The sequence below is a fragment of the Mus pahari genome, chromosome 9, assembly GCF_900095145.1.
Source record: "Mus pahari chromosome 9, PAHARI_EIJ_v1.1, whole genome shotgun sequence".
Taxonomy (NCBI): Eukaryota; Metazoa; Chordata; class Mammalia; order Rodentia; family Muridae; genus Mus; species Mus pahari.
The window spans coordinates 81,174,052-81,191,548 of NC_034598.1; the positions used below are offsets into that span (position 1 = coordinate 81,174,052).

Here is a 17,497-nt window from a genome sequence, read left to right on the forward strand (position 1 = left end):
CTTCTCTTCTTCTTCTTCTTCTTCTTCTTCTTCTCTCTCTCTCTCTCTCTCTCTCTCTCTCTCTCTCTCTCTCTCTCTCTCTTTTAGTAAAGGGTACAGGTTTGACAAGTTTGGTGGTGTCCACTGTGAGGTCAAGGCCTATCTGATCTCCATAGCAAGGTCATCCAGAGCTACATAGTTAAAAATGAAAATGGGCGTGAGTTCAGGGTCATCCTAGGCGACCTAGCGAGTTGATGCCAGGCTGGAATAAATGAGACTTTAAAGGACACACACTTGTATTTGTAGAGCTTTGTTTGGTCAGTATATATTTACTTTTATAAATTTCCCTAAACTGATGTCTAAAGTACCTTGTGAATATTACTTAACAGGCAAGAAAGTGAATTTAGGTTGAGTATTTACTGGAGATTTTAAGCTTTTGTTAAAATGGGTAAGTGACACTTTCAAGTGATGTGAGGGCTTTGAGATGATGGGTTTTCTTCTCTGCTCACACTGCTGTTTTTTTATTTCTGTTTATTGGTTTGTCTGAGAGGGAGCAATGTATAATAACTCAGTACAAATTTTATTCTTTTTAACTATGGTTGATAGAGGAAGTTCTGTAAGGAAATACATTATTTAACAATTAAGTAAACTTAAAGGTGAATTTTTTTTCTCTTTCAGGTAGAATAATTGATTGTGCGTTTACTGTTACTTTTAATCCCAAATATGACATATTATTAAAAGCTGTAAAGGATGCCACTAATACTGGAATAAAGGTATGTGTGCTATTAGCACTATTTAACAGCATAATTTTGAGTACTCTCATAGATTGTTTTAAGGTCTGTATAGGAGTTTAGGTGGTTTATATTGCCTGTAAAATTGGCTGTTTTTATTATTGTTATCTTTTGTTGTTGCTATTTTGTTTTTAGACCAGTTTTATGTTTGTAGCAGAACTGAGCAGAAGGTAGGGAAATTCCCCATACAAACATGTCCTCTGCTGGTGTTTCCAACAAAGTACAGTTTTCAGTCATTTGATCAGCATTGACGCATCACAACATTAAAGTCCACAGTTTGCATTAGGGTTCACTCTAGTTTATACATTCTGTGGGCTTGGCAGAATTTTCACTGCACCCCAAAGTGTCTGTAGTACCCTGAAGCACTCACCTTTCCCTTACATTTTGTCTTAGGGCACCTACTCCATAGATGTTACCCTCTTGCATTGCATTGTGTATTCAGAGAGCTGCCACACATTCACCCTGACTATCCTGCTCTGTCTTTACCACTCACTCATTTTCTAATGTTTGTATTTTCTTTGGTTTGTAGTCATCCTAATAGATGTGAGATAGTGTCCCTGTAATTGTGACTTGCAGTCCCCTGTTGGGAAGAGTATCTTTTCATGCCCTAATTCCTTGAGGGTTTGCCCTATTACCAGTACCTTTGGTTTTGTTAAATGTTATTTTAAGTTGCAAATAAAAGTCATTACACTGTAATTAAGCAGACCCAAGACTATTTAATTTGATTAAGTTCTATCCAGTTTGACTAACCACTCAGAAAGGATGCCATAGGGCTTCTCATTGAAGTTTATACTTTAGCTACTTTTGAGCATTTATCCACCACCAAAAATGAAAAAGCCACCATGAGTTAGAAAATCTGTGTGTAAAGATAATTTTTGGATGCTTACTGCCTCTGTCTACTAACCTAGGCCTAGTCCTGGAAGCTTCTAGCCTCTGTACAATCTAATCTAGACCTGTAATGTTTTCAGCCTCTGAGACTTAGTGCTGAGTAAGCTTACCCCTTCTAGCTCTTTCTGAACTCTGGCTGGCTGGTTCAACTCAGCTGTTCTGTTCCAAACTTCTTTCCAAGCTGAGTGATTCCATTTGGCTTCTTTCACCTTCTCTGAATTGCTCTGCTTGGCCTCACACTAACTCTAGCAATCTGTTTGGATCTTCTAACTCCTTCTCATTACCTGGCTCATTGTGTCTTCACCTGTGACTAGCTTGTTCTCTCTTCAACTTTGTCTGTACAACTGTCCCAGTGAAACTACCACACACAAACACACCCCCTTCCTTAAGTAGCTTCCCTTTCCTCTCATGAGAGTTGGGCATATATTATTCTGCTAATCTTTTATTGATTCATCACTTTGTCTGCCACTCAATTGGGTATCACTTTGAACCATGGGTGCTTCCTTTTACAAACAAACTTTACCTTCATTGTTTGGGAATAAGGGAACATCTGCATTCCAGCTGGACCACATAGATCTAGGTCTTTGGATGTGATCCCTTGCCAGAGCAGCCATGTTTCTACATTAAAATTCCTCTACAGCAGTTGCGTGTGTTCTCTTTGAAAGGATAGTAACCGTGCTCATTGGTTGTATTCTGTTTCAGTCCTTTCTTTTCCTTTCTTATCCCCTAGTATGCAGGTTTTGTTCTCTTTTCTAGGTTTTGTGTTCTTTTACCCATGTGTACATTTGTTTACATATATCCATCAACTCCTTTGTTGTTTTATCACTGAGTTTCCAGAGTTCTCTGTCTATAATGAGGTCTCAGTCCTATATCAAGCACATGATTTGCCAATTTTTTTTATCTAAAGTTGCCTTTTTATTATGATAGTATTGTTCTTTTGTTGCCTGTGCCTTTGATATATCAGTAATCACTGTCAGATCCAGTTTCACGAGGTTTTTGCCTGTTTGCTGTGAGAGTTTTGTAGTTGTGGGTCTCACTTTAGGGTTTGGGTTGGGGGTTGGGGGTTGGGGTATAGGTGGGTATTTTGCCCGCACGTATGTCTGTGTCCCATGTATGTACAGTGCCCTCAGAGGCCAACAAGAGGTTGGATTCCTTGGAACTGGAGTAACATGGTTATAAGCCGCCGATGGGTGCTGGGAGCCAAACCTGTTTAGCTCTGGGTTCTGAACTGCTGGGTGTCACTGTAGCCCAGTGGGTCAGAGCCTGTGACTTTGAACACCTTTGTGGGTTAAATGACACTTTGACAGGGTCGCATATCAGATTTATGTTATGCTTCATAACAGCAGCAATGAAAATGATGTTCTGCTGGGGATCAGCACACTGAGGAGTGGAGTCAAGTGTCTCAGCATTGGGAAGGCTGAGAGAGAGCCACTGCTCCAACAACCCTGTTGTGTCATCTTCAGAGATCACCGGCAACTGTCACCTGATTGAGAGGGGGTTTTTCTTACTTTTTAGTCTGTTTGCAATTTGTTTTTTTGCTTTCTTGCTTAATTGTTCTGGATAGAACATTCAGTCATGTGTTGAGCAAAACTGGCAATCCTCTTTTACTTTGTTTCTGACCATAGAGGAAATGTGTCAACAGTTGTATTTGGTATAGGCTTTTTCTTGACTTTTCTTTGAGGGTAGTTTTTCTATTCTTATTTTATTAAGACTTTATATTAAAAATTCTATTCTAGATATATACCCAATTGAAATTATATGTGCCTTTCCCTCATAATGTATGTTTATATTGATGTTATATTTGCTGAACTGCCTTTGTATTCCAGGAATAAATTGTGTGAGAGAGAGAGAGAGAGAGAGAGAGAGAGAGAGAGAGAGAGNGTGTGTGTGTGTGTGTGTGTGTGTGTGTATCTGTATAATAAATTATAATGGGGTGGGTGTGAGAGTGTGAGATTATGTTGCCTTGGCTGCCTCTAACTTGTGCTCAGGTTTCATGTCTCCTTCATCTGTGGAGTATATAGAACTCCAGGCATATACCACTATGTCTGCCTTATGTGTTCTTGTCCCTCTGGTGGTTGGGCACTGCGACTGAGAATCATCATAATCATTACATAAGGTTAGCATTGATTTCCCTAGAGGTTTAAGATGGCAGACTCCAAGATTCCCAGTTCTACTAGTGAATTTTTTGTCTAAGAAGCGATTCCTGGTATTGCTGAGTATTTTTTTCCTGCATTAAGTACACCCCAGGTGTGCGGTGCCCTTGGAGGCCAGCTGAGGGTATCAAATCCCCTGGAACTGGAGTTAGAGTTATTAGCTGTCGTGTGGGTTCTGCTTACAAGGTTTCCTCTGCAATAGGAGAAAGTATTCTTAACCTGCTGAGCCAATTTTCCAGCCATCACCACCCCATTATAATTTATTGTATTCATTACATTCTCTAAAATCCACCATGTTGATGACTTCTTACAGGCAAAGGAAATTTGGGTCTAATCTTGTCATGTGTTTAACACCCTTTACATGGTATTTTATTTTTAGTATGTGCAAAAACTAGCTGTTCTGATTGTCCTTTATTGGAAAATATTAAACCATTATAAAAGTTTGCACCTTAAAATATATATATTGTTTTTTTAGTGTGCTGGGATTGACGTTCGTCTCTGCGATGTTGGTGAGGCCATTCAAGAAGTTATGGAATCCTATGAAGTAGAAATAGATGGGAAGACATATCAAGGTATGGTCCTTTAACTAGGACTTTGGGTCAGCTGCAGTGTGTATGGAGACAGCACTGTGGAAGCTGTCTGGGAACCTTGTCTGAGGTACTTAGGAGCTAAGACATCTGGGAAATGTATCCTGTGGCAATCTAAAGTTGAACTGAGCTCTGTGGTACATTAAGGATGAGAGGCCAGAGTCTCATTTATTGGTGATTTTCCTACTTGTTTATTTTGAATCAGGTTGAAAATTTGGAGGCCAGTTATTTCCTAGTCTGCCCTTTAGTCTTTCAGCTGCTGCTTTAGGTTTTCCCTAGGGTCACTTGTGCTTTCTGGTGCTCAGCATTCATGCTGCTGGTGTAGTCCTCAGCTCCAGGTTGTTCTGATCATCATCTAATGCTGTTCTAAACATGGTGACGTTGGGGGAAGACTGAGGAGTAAACTGAAAAGGACAGTGTGTGCATAACAAGATGGAGAAGTCAATTGAATCTTCTTAAGTCCAAGGAAATAAAGTGGCTACAAAGACCCTTTAATGTTTTAGAGACTGGGTCTCACTTTCCCACAGTGGCCTTAAAACCTAATGCCTCCACCTCTTGAGTGCTTGCATGTGTTTGCCCCTGGCCTGCTGCATGTGGCACTGAGACCAAGCCTGGGGCTGGCACTCCATCTACCACCTGACCCACCTACCTAGACAGAGGCAAAAACAGTTTTCAGTTGGCTTTGGGGATACTTGACTAAGAGTAGTGCTGTATACATTTTAAAAATACATTTAGCTGATTATAAGTAGTTTTAAGTTTTTAATTAATTTTTTTCCTTAGGTTATTCTATTAAGCTTGCAATGTCATTATTTCATTGTTAATTTTTTGGCTTTTCAAAAAGTATATTTTTAAGGTTTATTTGTTATTATCTCTAAGTACACTGTAGCTGTCTTCAGAAGCACCAGAAGAGGGCATCAGATCTCATTATGGATGGTTGTGAGCCATATGTGGTTGCTGGGATTTGAACTCAGGACCTTTGGAAGAGCCATCAGTGCTCTTACCACCAAGTCATCTCTCTTTTCAAAAGTCAAGTCATCCCGCTTTTCAAAATCTTTATAGAATTCTGCTCTTGAAAGGTGGCTTCTTAATACTCCATAGTATCAAATACTATGGAGCTACATTTTCTAAGCCTTTTAATATTGTTGAACATGATATACATTGAAATACAGAAAGCATAAAAATTATCTTTTTAGTTGAAGCTAGGTAGCGTCCTCCCTTGAGAGCAGTCTTGGGAGGGAGCTTCCCAGCCCCGGTGTTCTTGTAGTGCTTCTTTACGCTCCATGATGGCTTCTGTCAAGCAGTGAGAACCACTGTTGTACCTCCCAACTCCTCTGCCCCCTTCCAGTCACAGCAGCGATCTCTAGTGCGCCAGAGTCACGAGCGCTCAAGTGTTGGCATTTGCTTCTCTGTCTTTACTAATGACATATTCCTAAGTAGCAGTTGTGTGTTGTGCGTGCACCTGTGCACACATGGAAGCCTTGTAGTATGTATGTCTCTAAGTATTAATCATTCAGTATTGCTTATTCCACTTGTTAAATTATTTCTTGCTTTCTGTTTCAAATTTTGAGTAATATTTTATTGTCTAACTTTATTCATTGGTTGTAGGAGATTTGAGTTTAGATTTTGTTTTTTGTAGCATTTGAAATGTAAAATCTGTGTTTAAGATTCCTTTGACAGTGCCCTCAGCCTTCACATTATCTTTAATTTTATATTTATATTTATCTTTTGTTTTATAGCCATATTTTTTGTCCTTAAAGATCTTATTTCTATATGGTATCCATCACTTATATTTTTCCTTTCATTCCTCCCTTAACATTTTCTTGGGTAATTTTAAGATGATGTGTGTGACTGCACGTGTGTGCAGATGAGCACAGGAGCACATGGAGGCCAGCAGGGGCTGGTTGTGAGCCACTGGTGTGGGTGCTGCTCTCCAGCAGTTGCCTTCTCTCCAGCCTATTTCACACTTAATGAAACAAACAACTCTTGACTTTGTGAGAGCCTTGTCTTTTATTTTTCTCTTTCTCTTTTCCCTCCCTCCACCCTCTTTCCCCTTTCTTTTTTAGAATAGGTACTCACTGTGTAGCCCTGGCTAGCCTAGAACTCGCTGAATGTAGACTAGGCTATCTTTGAGCTCAGATATTCACCTGCCTCTGCCTCCCAAGTACTGGGATTAAAAGTGTGTGCCACCACTTTTATTTAGTTATCTTCTTTTGGTATAAGCACTTAAAGTCTGTACCTCCTAAGATTCTGAACAATAATTCCTTCTCTATTATAACAGTGAAACCCATACGTAACTTAAATGGACATTCAATTGGGCCATATAGAATTCATGCTGGAAAAACAGTGCCCATTGTGAAAGGAGGGGAAGCTACAAGAATGGAGGTATGTGAGTAGCCCTTGCAAACGGCATTGTGCATGCTAGGAAGGTGCAGTATTGCTGTCTGCCTCAGTCCCAGCCCATCTCTTAGATTTCTGTGAAAAGCCATGACACTTGGTTCTAAACTAACTCACATCTAAATAAATACTGAACAAAATAAGCTTACAATTCATATTCATATTTTGCTGTGCTTATGAAAACTGGGGCTGTTAATGTATTTACCAAGCATAAATATTAAGAATGTCCTTAGTGCTGGTGTCTTTAGAAAGTATTGGGATACAGCAGTGAACTAATCTCCACCTATGTGAAACCTGCATTTTGATAAGGGAAACCTGCATTTTGATAAGGGCTATCCAGTAGTCAGAGGTGTGGAGGAGACAGGACGCCAGACTGAGGGACTGGGAAGTATGTTTCATGTTACTGCTTTATTTCACGGAAGTCGATTAGTTCTCAGTTGATTTTTTTTTTTTTTCCCCTTTGATCCTTATGTCGTTTTGAAGGAAGGAGAGGTGTATGCCATTGAGACCTTTGGGAGCACAGGAAAGGGCGTGGTTCATGACGACATGGAATGTTCACACTACATGAAAAATTTTGATGTGGGGCATGTGCCAATAAGGTGAGACTTGATAACTCATGAGCATTTCTTCCAAGGCAAGAATATAGCAAGTCTATCAGGTGGCGTATTTGTAAATGTCAGGGTCTTCAGTCTTATCAGTGAGTTATTTGGTTTCTGTGGTACAGCAAAAAAAAAAAAAAAAAGGTTCCTGTTAACTTTACCCTGGCTTGAAAATGATGGAGAGATAAGTGTTCAGATGATGATGTGATTATTTCCTGGCATTCCTAGGTTTGAGATTACAATGCTTTCCCTGTTGTTAATGTCCTGTCCCAGTTGACATTGTGTTTTACTCATTACAGAGGTAGATTCTAAGTAGGAATTCATGCTTTCACAGGTTGTCACCTGTGGACTTGTATGAAAAGGGACTTATTTCGGTGATACTCTGTCTAGGAACTTAGCACATATAAGGTGATCTTCAGCACGTTTCATAGCCAACCATGTCTTTGGACCATTACATATCTCTTACTATTAGTGAAAGAACAGTTGATGTTTTAAACTCAGACACCAGGTGCGGACACAGCTTAGACTTGACCTTTTTTTTCTCGAGACAGAGTTTCTCTGTATAGCCCTGGCTGTCCTGGAACTCACTCTGTAGACCAGGCTGGCCTCGAACTCAGAAATCCGCCTGCCTCTGCCTCCCGTGAGCCACCACCGCCTGGCTAGATTTGACTTTTATAATGGGTAAATTGATTAGTTAACTCTTTTGCCAATTGTCTTTTCTCTCCTTAGGCTTCCAAGAACAAAACACTTGTTAAATGTCATCAATGAAAACTTCGGTACCCTTGCCTTCTGCCGAAGGTGGCTGGATCGCTTGGGAGAAAGTAAATACTTAATGGCTCTGAAGAATCTGTGTGACTTGGGCATTGTAGATCCATACCCACCACTGTGTGACATTAAAGGGTCATACACAGCACAGTTTGAACATACCATACTGTTGCGTCCAACCTGTAAAGAAGTTGTCAGCAGAGGAGATGACTATTAAACTTAGTCCAAAGCCAACACGTCTTTATTTTCTAAGCTTTGTTGGAACACATTATACCACAAGTAATTTGCAACATGTTGTCTGTTTTAACAGTGGACCTGTGTAATACCGTTATCCATGTGTAAAGGATTTGATCAAAGGCAGACTGTCTACATGTAATTAACCAAGGGAAAGGCTTTCGAGACTTTAATGTTAACCGTTTCTCCCGTCTAGGAAATGCTGTACTGCTCACTAGCTAGGAATTACTTACATGTTTTGTTTTGAAGACCTAAGAGATGCTTTTTGGATATTTATATTGCCATATTCTTACTTGGATGCTTTGAATGACTACATTCAGTTCTGCACCTATGCCCTCTGGTATTGCTTTTTAACCTTCCTGGAAATCCATTTTCTAAAAAATAAAGACATTTTCAGATCTGAGAGCTACATTTTAATGTCTATGGTTGTAATTCTAAGCAGAAAGAGATTAAGTATGGATAATGTTCTTTATCTGGACTGTAGATAGGACAGATACCACAGATTCTCTTCAGGCATGGTGGCTACACGCTCTTCATGTGTATGAAGCAGGCAGAAAGGACTACAGTTGCAGAAGGCTTTGCTTTCTTTTTTTTTTTTTTTTTTTTTTTTGTAGAAGCATATTTAAAATCCCCCATAGGAAGATGTACTGATTTAAGCATCATGGAAAAACATTGTGCCAACTGGAAAAACCTTACTATAATAAATGTCCCTTAAGTGTTCATATTTATAGGATATGTATTCCACATTAGAAAACCAAATCAACATTAAAGCCACAAGCAAAATAAGTTTCAGTCTTGTCCTAATTAGGAGTTATCTTGGGATTGGGCTTTCCCTTCCTGAGTCAAGCACTGACCATCACGGCCTCCAGTAAGTTAGAGATCTTAGCATCAGGTTACTCAAGGAAATGTGGTCCGTGTGATCTTTCATAAATCGTGTGTTAATCTGAGTATAAAGATACATTCAACTTTAGACTGGGCCCAATAATTATTTAGCTGCTTAAAATCTATGTGGTTTGCTAGAAATAGTCCATCATAGTTTCAAATTGGTTACTTGCTCAGGTAAAGCCTTAATTTGTGTATACCTTAACACAATAATGCTATATTCCTTCTGGTATGCTATATCAATTTTTATTTTGCTTGACATTGTCTCTGAAGAGAAGGTAGACTTACGGCCCTGGGCCATGCGTTGCTTAAGAAGTTTTATGTGAAGGTTACTTGTGACTGTGAGCTGTGTCTTCCTGTTGCTCACGGGCTCTCCAGCTGAACACACACTCACGGGCTTTCAAGCTGAACACATACTCATGGGCTCTCCAGCTGGCTCCTGGGGCTCTGCATTCATGGTCTTGGCTTTTGAGTGGCTTGATATCTAAGCCCAGGATATTGAAAACTGACCCCTCTACAAACTTTAGGGTTTTCTAAGACCTTTCCGGCAGTCTCCTATTTGTAAGGTCCAACCTTATCTCAGAGAGTACTGTTGGGTGGCCAAGGAGTATGGCCTTATAAATAAAGGAAAACCAAAACAAAGCCAAAGCCAACCCTTGCTGTTTGCTTACTAGCTATGTGTCCCTTAAAGTCATTGTTACATTTAGTGATGTATCTTCCTGTGATGTTTAACAATAGTGCCTTTAGTAAATTATTTTACAGCCTAAACTGTTGGGTTTTTGTTAGAACAACTTAAGAGTGTGGGTGTCCACTGCAGATCTGAGGTATTTAATAAGAAACTGAAGTTTCTTTGCATCATTTGGGTTTTGTTTTTTTCAGTGCAATTTTAGATTCACAACAAAATCTAGTGGGAAGTACAACAGTATGCTGTGTGCTAGTTTAATGTTTTGTTTCTCTTAAATACCAGTAAAAATAAGGTGCTAAAATGTGTTGATTAAAAAAAAAAGGTTCTTGAAATTAAAGGCTAGAGTCGGTAACTTTATCACAAAATCTTTAATGAGGTATATTTAACAGCTGATGCAACAATTTGTATACGTGTTGGGTAAGTGAGCATTTCCAGACCTAACATTACTCCAGCTGTATTTTTGGCACAAATGATTCTATCTTAGGTTGATGTGTTTTTGTTGCAGTTCGTTAATAAGCCGCCCCAGGTGACACTCGTCAGAAGTCTGTGCTAAAGACAACTAACTCTTCCTGGCTTAAATGTAAGCTGTAAATTAAGTCACTTTAGGAAGAAGGGGAAAAAAACCTCTCCCAGTGGCTCACAGGTTCCTTGGGATCTGTAGGTTGGTGGAGCCCCATTTCTGAGCAGGTTGGGTGGCCGTGGCCATGGCTATGGCAGCAGCAGGGCTCCATCCATAAGACCTGGAAAGCTTTCTTTAGAACACAGCGAAAAGAAATCTCTCTTGCTTTTAGTAAATTCGAGTTTAGATCACTTTTAGTGTTTTTAAAGAGGGTCCAGGGTCCTGAGAGATTCCCAGTGGTCACATAATCCTAGCAAGAGTCAGGCTTAGGTTACTTCAAGAAAAATGAGATCTTAGATGTAACAGCCCAGGTGCCAAGCTTGAACTGTTGTCTTCTCTCTGCCTTATACATCTGTCCCTATGCATTTGTCTTATTCCTTTGAACTAAAAATAAAAAAATAAATCAAGTACTTAAGAGATCTAAAATAATTAAGCGTAAAAACTCATTCTTAAGATAAACTACATTCGTGTATCATAATATACTGGTTTGCTAAATTCAAATTTTTGTGACTGCTTTATTAGAACTATTTTTTCATTGCCCATAGTTCCAAAGTTCATTGAAGTATACCATGTGTAAATCTGCTATTTTTCATTTTGAATTTGTGCTCAATAAAGGACAGTTATGGAAGCAATAAATTTTGTAGTGAGAGACCAGTATCTGCATTAAATCTATTCCAAGCCCTGTAGAAGCTTGAAGCCTCAGGAATGACTGGAGCTAGGAGATACTTCAGTACTTCACTTCCAATCTGTTTACCTCCAAGGGGGCAGAACTCAAGTCAGTATAACAATGGCTTTCTTTTCTTAGTAAAACAATCTTAGTAAAACAATCGGTGAAGAGCATCTTCCCCCATGTAGTTAGAATCTGTATAGAAAACAGCTACAAAAGATAAATAATAATATACATAAAATGATGCCACCTGAATTTCTTTAGTAGATTGCACAAATTCATGATTTGAGGCAATTAAGACATCAGAATATAAGAGGTAACAGTCTGAGGTAAACACTACAAGTATAAAACTCAAATATTTGAAAAAAGTTTAGTTGGCCTATAGTTGATATACATATAGTTTGTCTCTGTAAAAAAGAAAAGAAAAACTTTGTAGTTAAATACACAATGTCTAAACATAGCAGGCACTGATCATAATTCCAGAATAAAAACAATGAATGAAGCACAGCAGCGTGGGTCAGCCCATTTAAAAAGGATATATACAGGTAATGAGAGCCCACTGTCTGGATCAGCTAAGGACTTCATTAGAAGAGGCATCAGTCTCCTCACTGGGGTGCTGGCTATTGGACAGGAGCTCAGGAGGCAAGAGTTTCGAATGTCCATTCTCAGTAACTCGCTGAGTATAAAATAAGATATAAGCTTGGGCCTTGCGTACTTCTTCCATAGTGCACATACTCAGCTTGGAATCGTTGCAGTGTACCCAGAACCCTAGAGCGAAGCACAAAGAGCCGAGGTTGGAAAAGAATCCACCACAAAAGCCACCTTGGCTGCAAATGGAGGGTTTCCTGCAGGAAAGCAAGGGCAGGCTCAGTTTCTTTGCAGTGGGAATGTGTTACTCTAGGATTCCTTCGTACTCCTTTTAGGCAAAACCTATCTGTTCTTAGTAGTTTGGAGTTACAGAATCTGACATGTGTACTTGTCACCCTCCATTCCCAAAGGAATAGTAGTTTTCACAGATTACTTTTTCAGAATAGTAAGGCTTTTTGCTGGGGAAAGCAGAAAGGTGGCTGTAGAAGGAGGACACAATGAGAGTGACTCTTATCTGAACAAGTATCTGCCATCTCCGGGTCATTAAGTACCCTGTTCTCTAACAAACCAGTGACTACAGTGTGACTTTAAGAAAATCTGGCCACTGCTGGGGCCTGGTGGCACACTTGGGAAGCAGAGGCTGGGGTATCTCATGAGTTTGAGGCCAGCCTACCCTACGCATTGAGTACCAGATCAGCCAGGTCTATAGAGAAACTGTCTCAAAACCAAACAAAAGAAAGATTACATGTATTTTTTGCTGCACCTGGTGGCACATGTCTTTAATCTCAGCCCTCAGGAGAGGCAGAGGCAGGAACATCTAAGTTCAAGGCCAGCCTGGTATCCACACTGAATTCCAGAATAGCCAGTTACATATGAATGAGATTCTTCTCAAAAGAAAAAAGTATCTGTACTGGCTGGGTTTGTGTGTCAACTTGACACAGGCTGGAGTTATCACAGAGAAAGGAGCGTCAGTTAGGAAAGTGCCTCCATGAGATCCAGCAGTGGGCCATTTTCTCAAATTAGTGATCAATCGGGGAGGGCCCCTTGTGGATGGTGCCATCCCTGGGCTGGTAGTCTTGGGTTCTATAAGAAAGCAAGCTGAGCAAGGCAGAGGAAGCAAGCCAGTAAGGAACATCCCTCCATGGCCTCTGCATCAGCTCCTGCTTCCTGACCTGCTTGAGTTCCTGTCCTGACTTCTTTGGTGATGAACAGCAATGTGGAAGTGTTTCCTCCCCAACTTGCTTCTTGGTCATGATGTTTGTGCAGGAATAGAAACCCTAGAACAGTATCCAAGCTTGTATTTTCTGTACCCTCAACCCACCAAAAATCCAGCAGCACTGACAGCAGAAGGCCCTTTTTCTAGAAAGAAGGCGGGTGGGTGACTTAGTAGCCAACTTAGAAATTGCTAAAAGTCCTAAGCAGACGCTTGCAAGTCTAACCCAAAATAAACTTGGTTTTCTCGGCTCTACCTCCTTCGGAATTGTAGCAGTAGGCAGTGTAGTGTCCTGAGCCAAATCCTTTTCCGTGGTGAATTACGACAGCAGATAAGTTATAGATAAAGCACTCTGGTCTGAGAGTGTTCAGGGTCTCCATGCAGCAATAGGGCTCCATGTTTAAGGTTTCCTCAAAGACAACATGAACACCAATCTTCTCCCGGTTATTACGTCCTGACCATCTAGGAACAAAAGCAAGTGACACTTTAGAATCAAGGGAAGAAAGCTCGCCATATATTAGGTCTAGGTAGCTTTAACAGTCGATTCCAGAGAGTGCAAAATCTAAAGAAACATTTATATGGAACAGGCCTTCTCAGTGCCAAGTTGACTGTGGAGGGATATGTGTTTGTTTGGCAACAAGGCCCAGTGACTTCTGCTTTCTCAGTTTAACAATGCCTGAATGTATAGTTGGGAGCATTAGACTTGGTAGGCAGCACACCCTTTATAAGGAAGAACCTTTCCTTAGGGCACTGGTCACTGTTGTCTTGAACTCAGAGATCCACCTGTGTCTGCCCAGTCCTGAGGGCTGGGGTTAAAGGTGTGTGGCACAACAGCTGGCTTTCTTATGGTTTTATGTTACATTTTATCTTGTGTGTCTCATTCCGGGAGATGTTCATGCTACAGTGTCAGTGAGGGTCAGAAGTCAAGGCAGAATCCAGTGGACTGAACTTGGTGGCAGGTGCTTTAACCCTCCTCACTAGTCCCCAAACTGCTTTATCTTTGATCAATATATTCTAAGCACAGAGCAACTGGGTAAGATATACACATTACAAAATTACATCTTTAAAAAAGTATACCTGAATATTAAACAATAAATATAATTAAATTCACATGGAGCAGGCACAGTCGCTGCTGGGATAAGTGATATGCTCTGGAATCTTGGTACTCAGGAAGCTGAGGCAGGAGGATTCTCACTTTGACGCCAGGCTGGGGTACCTGACACAGCAAGTTCTAGGCTAGCCTGGCTCTCAGAAAAAGAGTTATCAAAACAACTCAGTTACTGAGTATAGATGTCTGCTGTTCAAAGCTAAAGATAATAACTGTTACTGTTTTTAAAAAGAATGGCATCCATTAGCCAAGTATTCGGTGTTCAAATGGAATCCACTGTATGTCTACTCTAGGTCTTGAAGCATCCTAACCAGAAGGAATGACCCAGTTACCCCGTAAGTGGTAGACAGCTGGAACTAACACTACTGACCTGAAGCGTTTGAGGTGCAGTCTGAGGACCTGAGGTAGGTGGCATATCATAAGCTGCTTCTGGGCTTCAGTGAATACAACTGGTTTTGACGAAAACTTTCTACGCATTGCTAAAATACAAATAAAATGAAATAAAAACAGTTTCAAAGATTACAAGGAAAAAACGTTGAGTAAACTCATGTAACTCACCCATGAGTTACCCAGGTCTAACACCATGTTGGAGGTGAGCACAGGCCTTGACCTCGGGAAATGGAGAGCACTTTGTAAAATGAGAAACGGAGGCGGAGTCAGGGTAGACATGAAAGAAAGTATGGGACTTAATAATAATCCCTCAAGGGTCTGGACTAGAGGCTCAGCAGTTAAGAACAAGTGCTGCCTGGCAGGGAATCCAGATTCAGTTCCCAGGACCCACATGGAGGCTCACAACTGTCTGTGACTACAGGTTCAGGGAGTGCCACACCCTCTCGTGGCCTCGGCAGGAACAACACATGCCGTGTGGGTTTTTACATGCAGGCAAAACACTCATGGAAGAATAAAATAGAATGCTGCTATATATTTAAAAGCAGATTTGCCTAGGCCAACTAAGCAGGCGAAAGTTAACAGTTTCCTCCATACGTAATTTAATAACACACTTTCTGAACTCTTAAACCCCTATAGTCAATTCATTTAGCCTTTGCTAAGCTGGTCCCAGGCATGTGAGTGTGTAGTGCACACAGCATCCTGCATCCTTAAGCTTTCCCGGGTCTCTCCTCACTCTACCAATGTCATTCTCTGAACTCGAGGTTGTCTTCCCGCTTCTCTCGTGTCCACCCAGGGACTGCGCCCTGCAGTCCCTGCTGGGCCATCCACTCCCAGAGCTTGCTGGTTAGCAGTTGCCTCTCATGCCAGCTTGGGGTGACTTCCCCTGGCTGCTAGAAGCTTTCCTCCAGGAACCCAGATGCTGCTAAACGCCCTGTTCCTGCTTCTGGACTCTATGTGTATGGCTACCGAGGGTGCCCAGCCTCTCTGGCTCCTGCTTGCAAAGCTTCCCCTTCCTGTATTGAATAAAGTAGCTATTCCAGGCCTGGGTTTGTTGGCCTCATTGCATATTCAAATCACTATAAGGTCATTTTCCACATGTATAATACTATCGATCCCAAAATTTTGGTGACGAAGATATTTGGGACACTTTAAATTCATCCTAACAAATCTGACAAAGTCCCATTGCTCTTTCAAGTCCCGTAGATAGATCTTAGGCTACCTCATAACCTAATAACAGGAAATTAAGGCAGCACTCAGAACAAAAATGTGACTTGGTGGCTCTAGAAAATAATCAATATGACATCTCTTCAGCTGCCTAGCATGCAGGAAACAAGAGGTTTAATGTCACAACACTAGCAAGCTCTAGCATCATTTTTTTTAAGACATGGAAATTTTTAAAATAAATTATTGTTGAGCCAGGCATCTGCCTTTAATCCCAGCACTCGGGAGGCAGAGGCAGGCGGATCTCTTAGTTTGAAGCCAGCCTGGTCTTCAGAGTTCCATGATAGCCGGGGGCTACACAGACAAACCCTGTCTGGGAAAACCTAAATCAATCAATCACTTCTTTTATTCTACGTGTACAGGTAAATGCTTTATCTTCCTGTATGTCTGTATACCACATGTGTGCACCTGAGGTGGCAAGAAGCCATCCTTGAGACTCGAGTTAAAGACAGATTTGAGCTGCCATGTGGGTGCTGGGAATGGAACCCTGACTATCAGAACTGCCAGTGCCCTTAGCCATTGAGCCATCTCTCTGGCACTACAAGAAGAAATTTAATATCATCAATGATGATGATTATCAAGTAGAAATGTCTGATTTCTTTTGCAGAACTAAAACAAAAAAAAAAAATTCATTTTCATAGCTACTACTGAAGCACTTTCTTCCAGGTTCCCCGGTCTCCACCTAATATTAATCTTACAAAAGCACAGAGAGATGGGCCATACTCACAGTTACAGTGGTCACACACGTAGACTTTCCCTTCTAAAGCTTCTGTTTCGGTAAATTTGCCCAACATATCAGTAACCAGGCACGGCTGGGAGGCAGCCTCTTTCCCACTGCATTGGTATCTCTCTGGAAACTCCAGGGACAAGTCCCAGAATGGTTCTATGGTATCTGATTTGTTGTCACAAGCAAGACATGTAACCTGCAAAGGAAAGCGTTACTCCGCTGACAAGCTGGTTTTACAGTCTGTCAGGACAGTCGAGTGGAACATTTTTCTTTAAGAAGCTATTAGGCAGGGCTGGTGAGATGACTCAAGAGGACAAGAGGAAGGCACTGGCTGCTAAAGCCTCATGATGGTCAAACTGAGGCAGATTCCTTGGCCCCCAAAGGGGAGAGAGAGAAAACAGTCCTAGAGATGTCCTCTGACGCCCAAACCTGCATGCGTGCACACACCACAAAAACAAAGTTCTAATAACTAGAGGCAATGTAGTGATTGGGTTATTTAATGCCATCAACACAGCGCATAAACAGTTGAAGACATTATAAGCTGAATCTATACACAACAAGCAAAAGAGGGCTAGGAGAGGTGACCTGGCTGTCGAGTGCCAGCTGCTCTGCTCTTCCAGAGGGCCTGAGTTCAATTCCCAGCACCTACATGGTGGCCCACAATTGTCTAGAATAGGATTTGAGGCCGTCTTCCGGTGTGCAGGCATACAGGGAGCAAGACAAGGCAAAGCCAATGCAGACGTTGATATAACAAACCAACAGGAAGAACCCTGCCAGAGATAAGTCTAGGAATTCGGCATGGGAGTCAGGCTTTGAGAAGTTTCCTGGAGTGCCCCAGAATCCTATCACATGACTTTTAGGGAGAGAGACCTCTAGGGAAGAGAGATGAGGTGTAGTGGCTCAGCGGGAGGATGCAAGGCCCCATGGAGAAGCAAAATGTTTATAGAACAAATTGTATTCATTTCAGGGCTGGAGCGATGGCTCAGGGTTTTTTTTTTTTTTTTTTT

General features: G+C 41.1%; 2 protein-coding genes across 3 annotated transcripts in view; one reads left to right on the top strand and one right to left on the bottom strand.

Moving 5' to 3' along the window:
• Window positions 1–10,245, top strand: part of Metap2 (methionyl aminopeptidase 2) — a 30,511-nt gene extending 20,266 nt beyond the window's left edge. Inside the window, exons 7-11 of one of the 2 annotated variants that reach the window (XM_021204690.2) lie at window positions 658–752; window positions 4,287–4,383; window positions 6,677–6,780; window positions 7,276–7,391; window positions 8,121–10,245. In XM_021204690.2, coding sequence (XP_021060349.1) covers window positions 658–752; window positions 4,287–4,383; window positions 6,677–6,780; window positions 7,276–7,391; window positions 8,121–8,373 — 665 coding nt within the window. In that variant the 3' untranslated portion in view covers window positions 8,374–10,245. The remainder of the gene's footprint in view (window positions 1–657; window positions 753–4,286; window positions 4,384–6,676; window positions 6,781–7,275; window positions 7,392–8,120) is intronic. The other variant, XM_021204691.2, reaches the window with a different exon arrangement.
• A 1,566-nt stretch (window positions 10,246–11,811) lies between these two features.
• The window catches only part of Usp44 (ubiquitin specific peptidase 44), a 9,517-nt gene continuing 3,831 nt past the window's right edge, over window positions 11,812–17,497 (bottom strand). The window contains exons 2-5 of the mRNA XM_021205716.1: window positions 16,491–16,686; window positions 14,523–14,631; window positions 13,301–13,506; window positions 11,812–12,011 (exon numbers count right to left, since the gene is read on the bottom strand). Of these exons, the coding sequence (XP_021061375.1) occupies window positions 11,812–12,011; window positions 13,301–13,506; window positions 14,523–14,631; window positions 16,491–16,686 (711 nt within the window). The remainder of the gene's footprint in view (window positions 12,012–13,300; window positions 13,507–14,522; window positions 14,632–16,490; window positions 16,687–17,497) is intronic.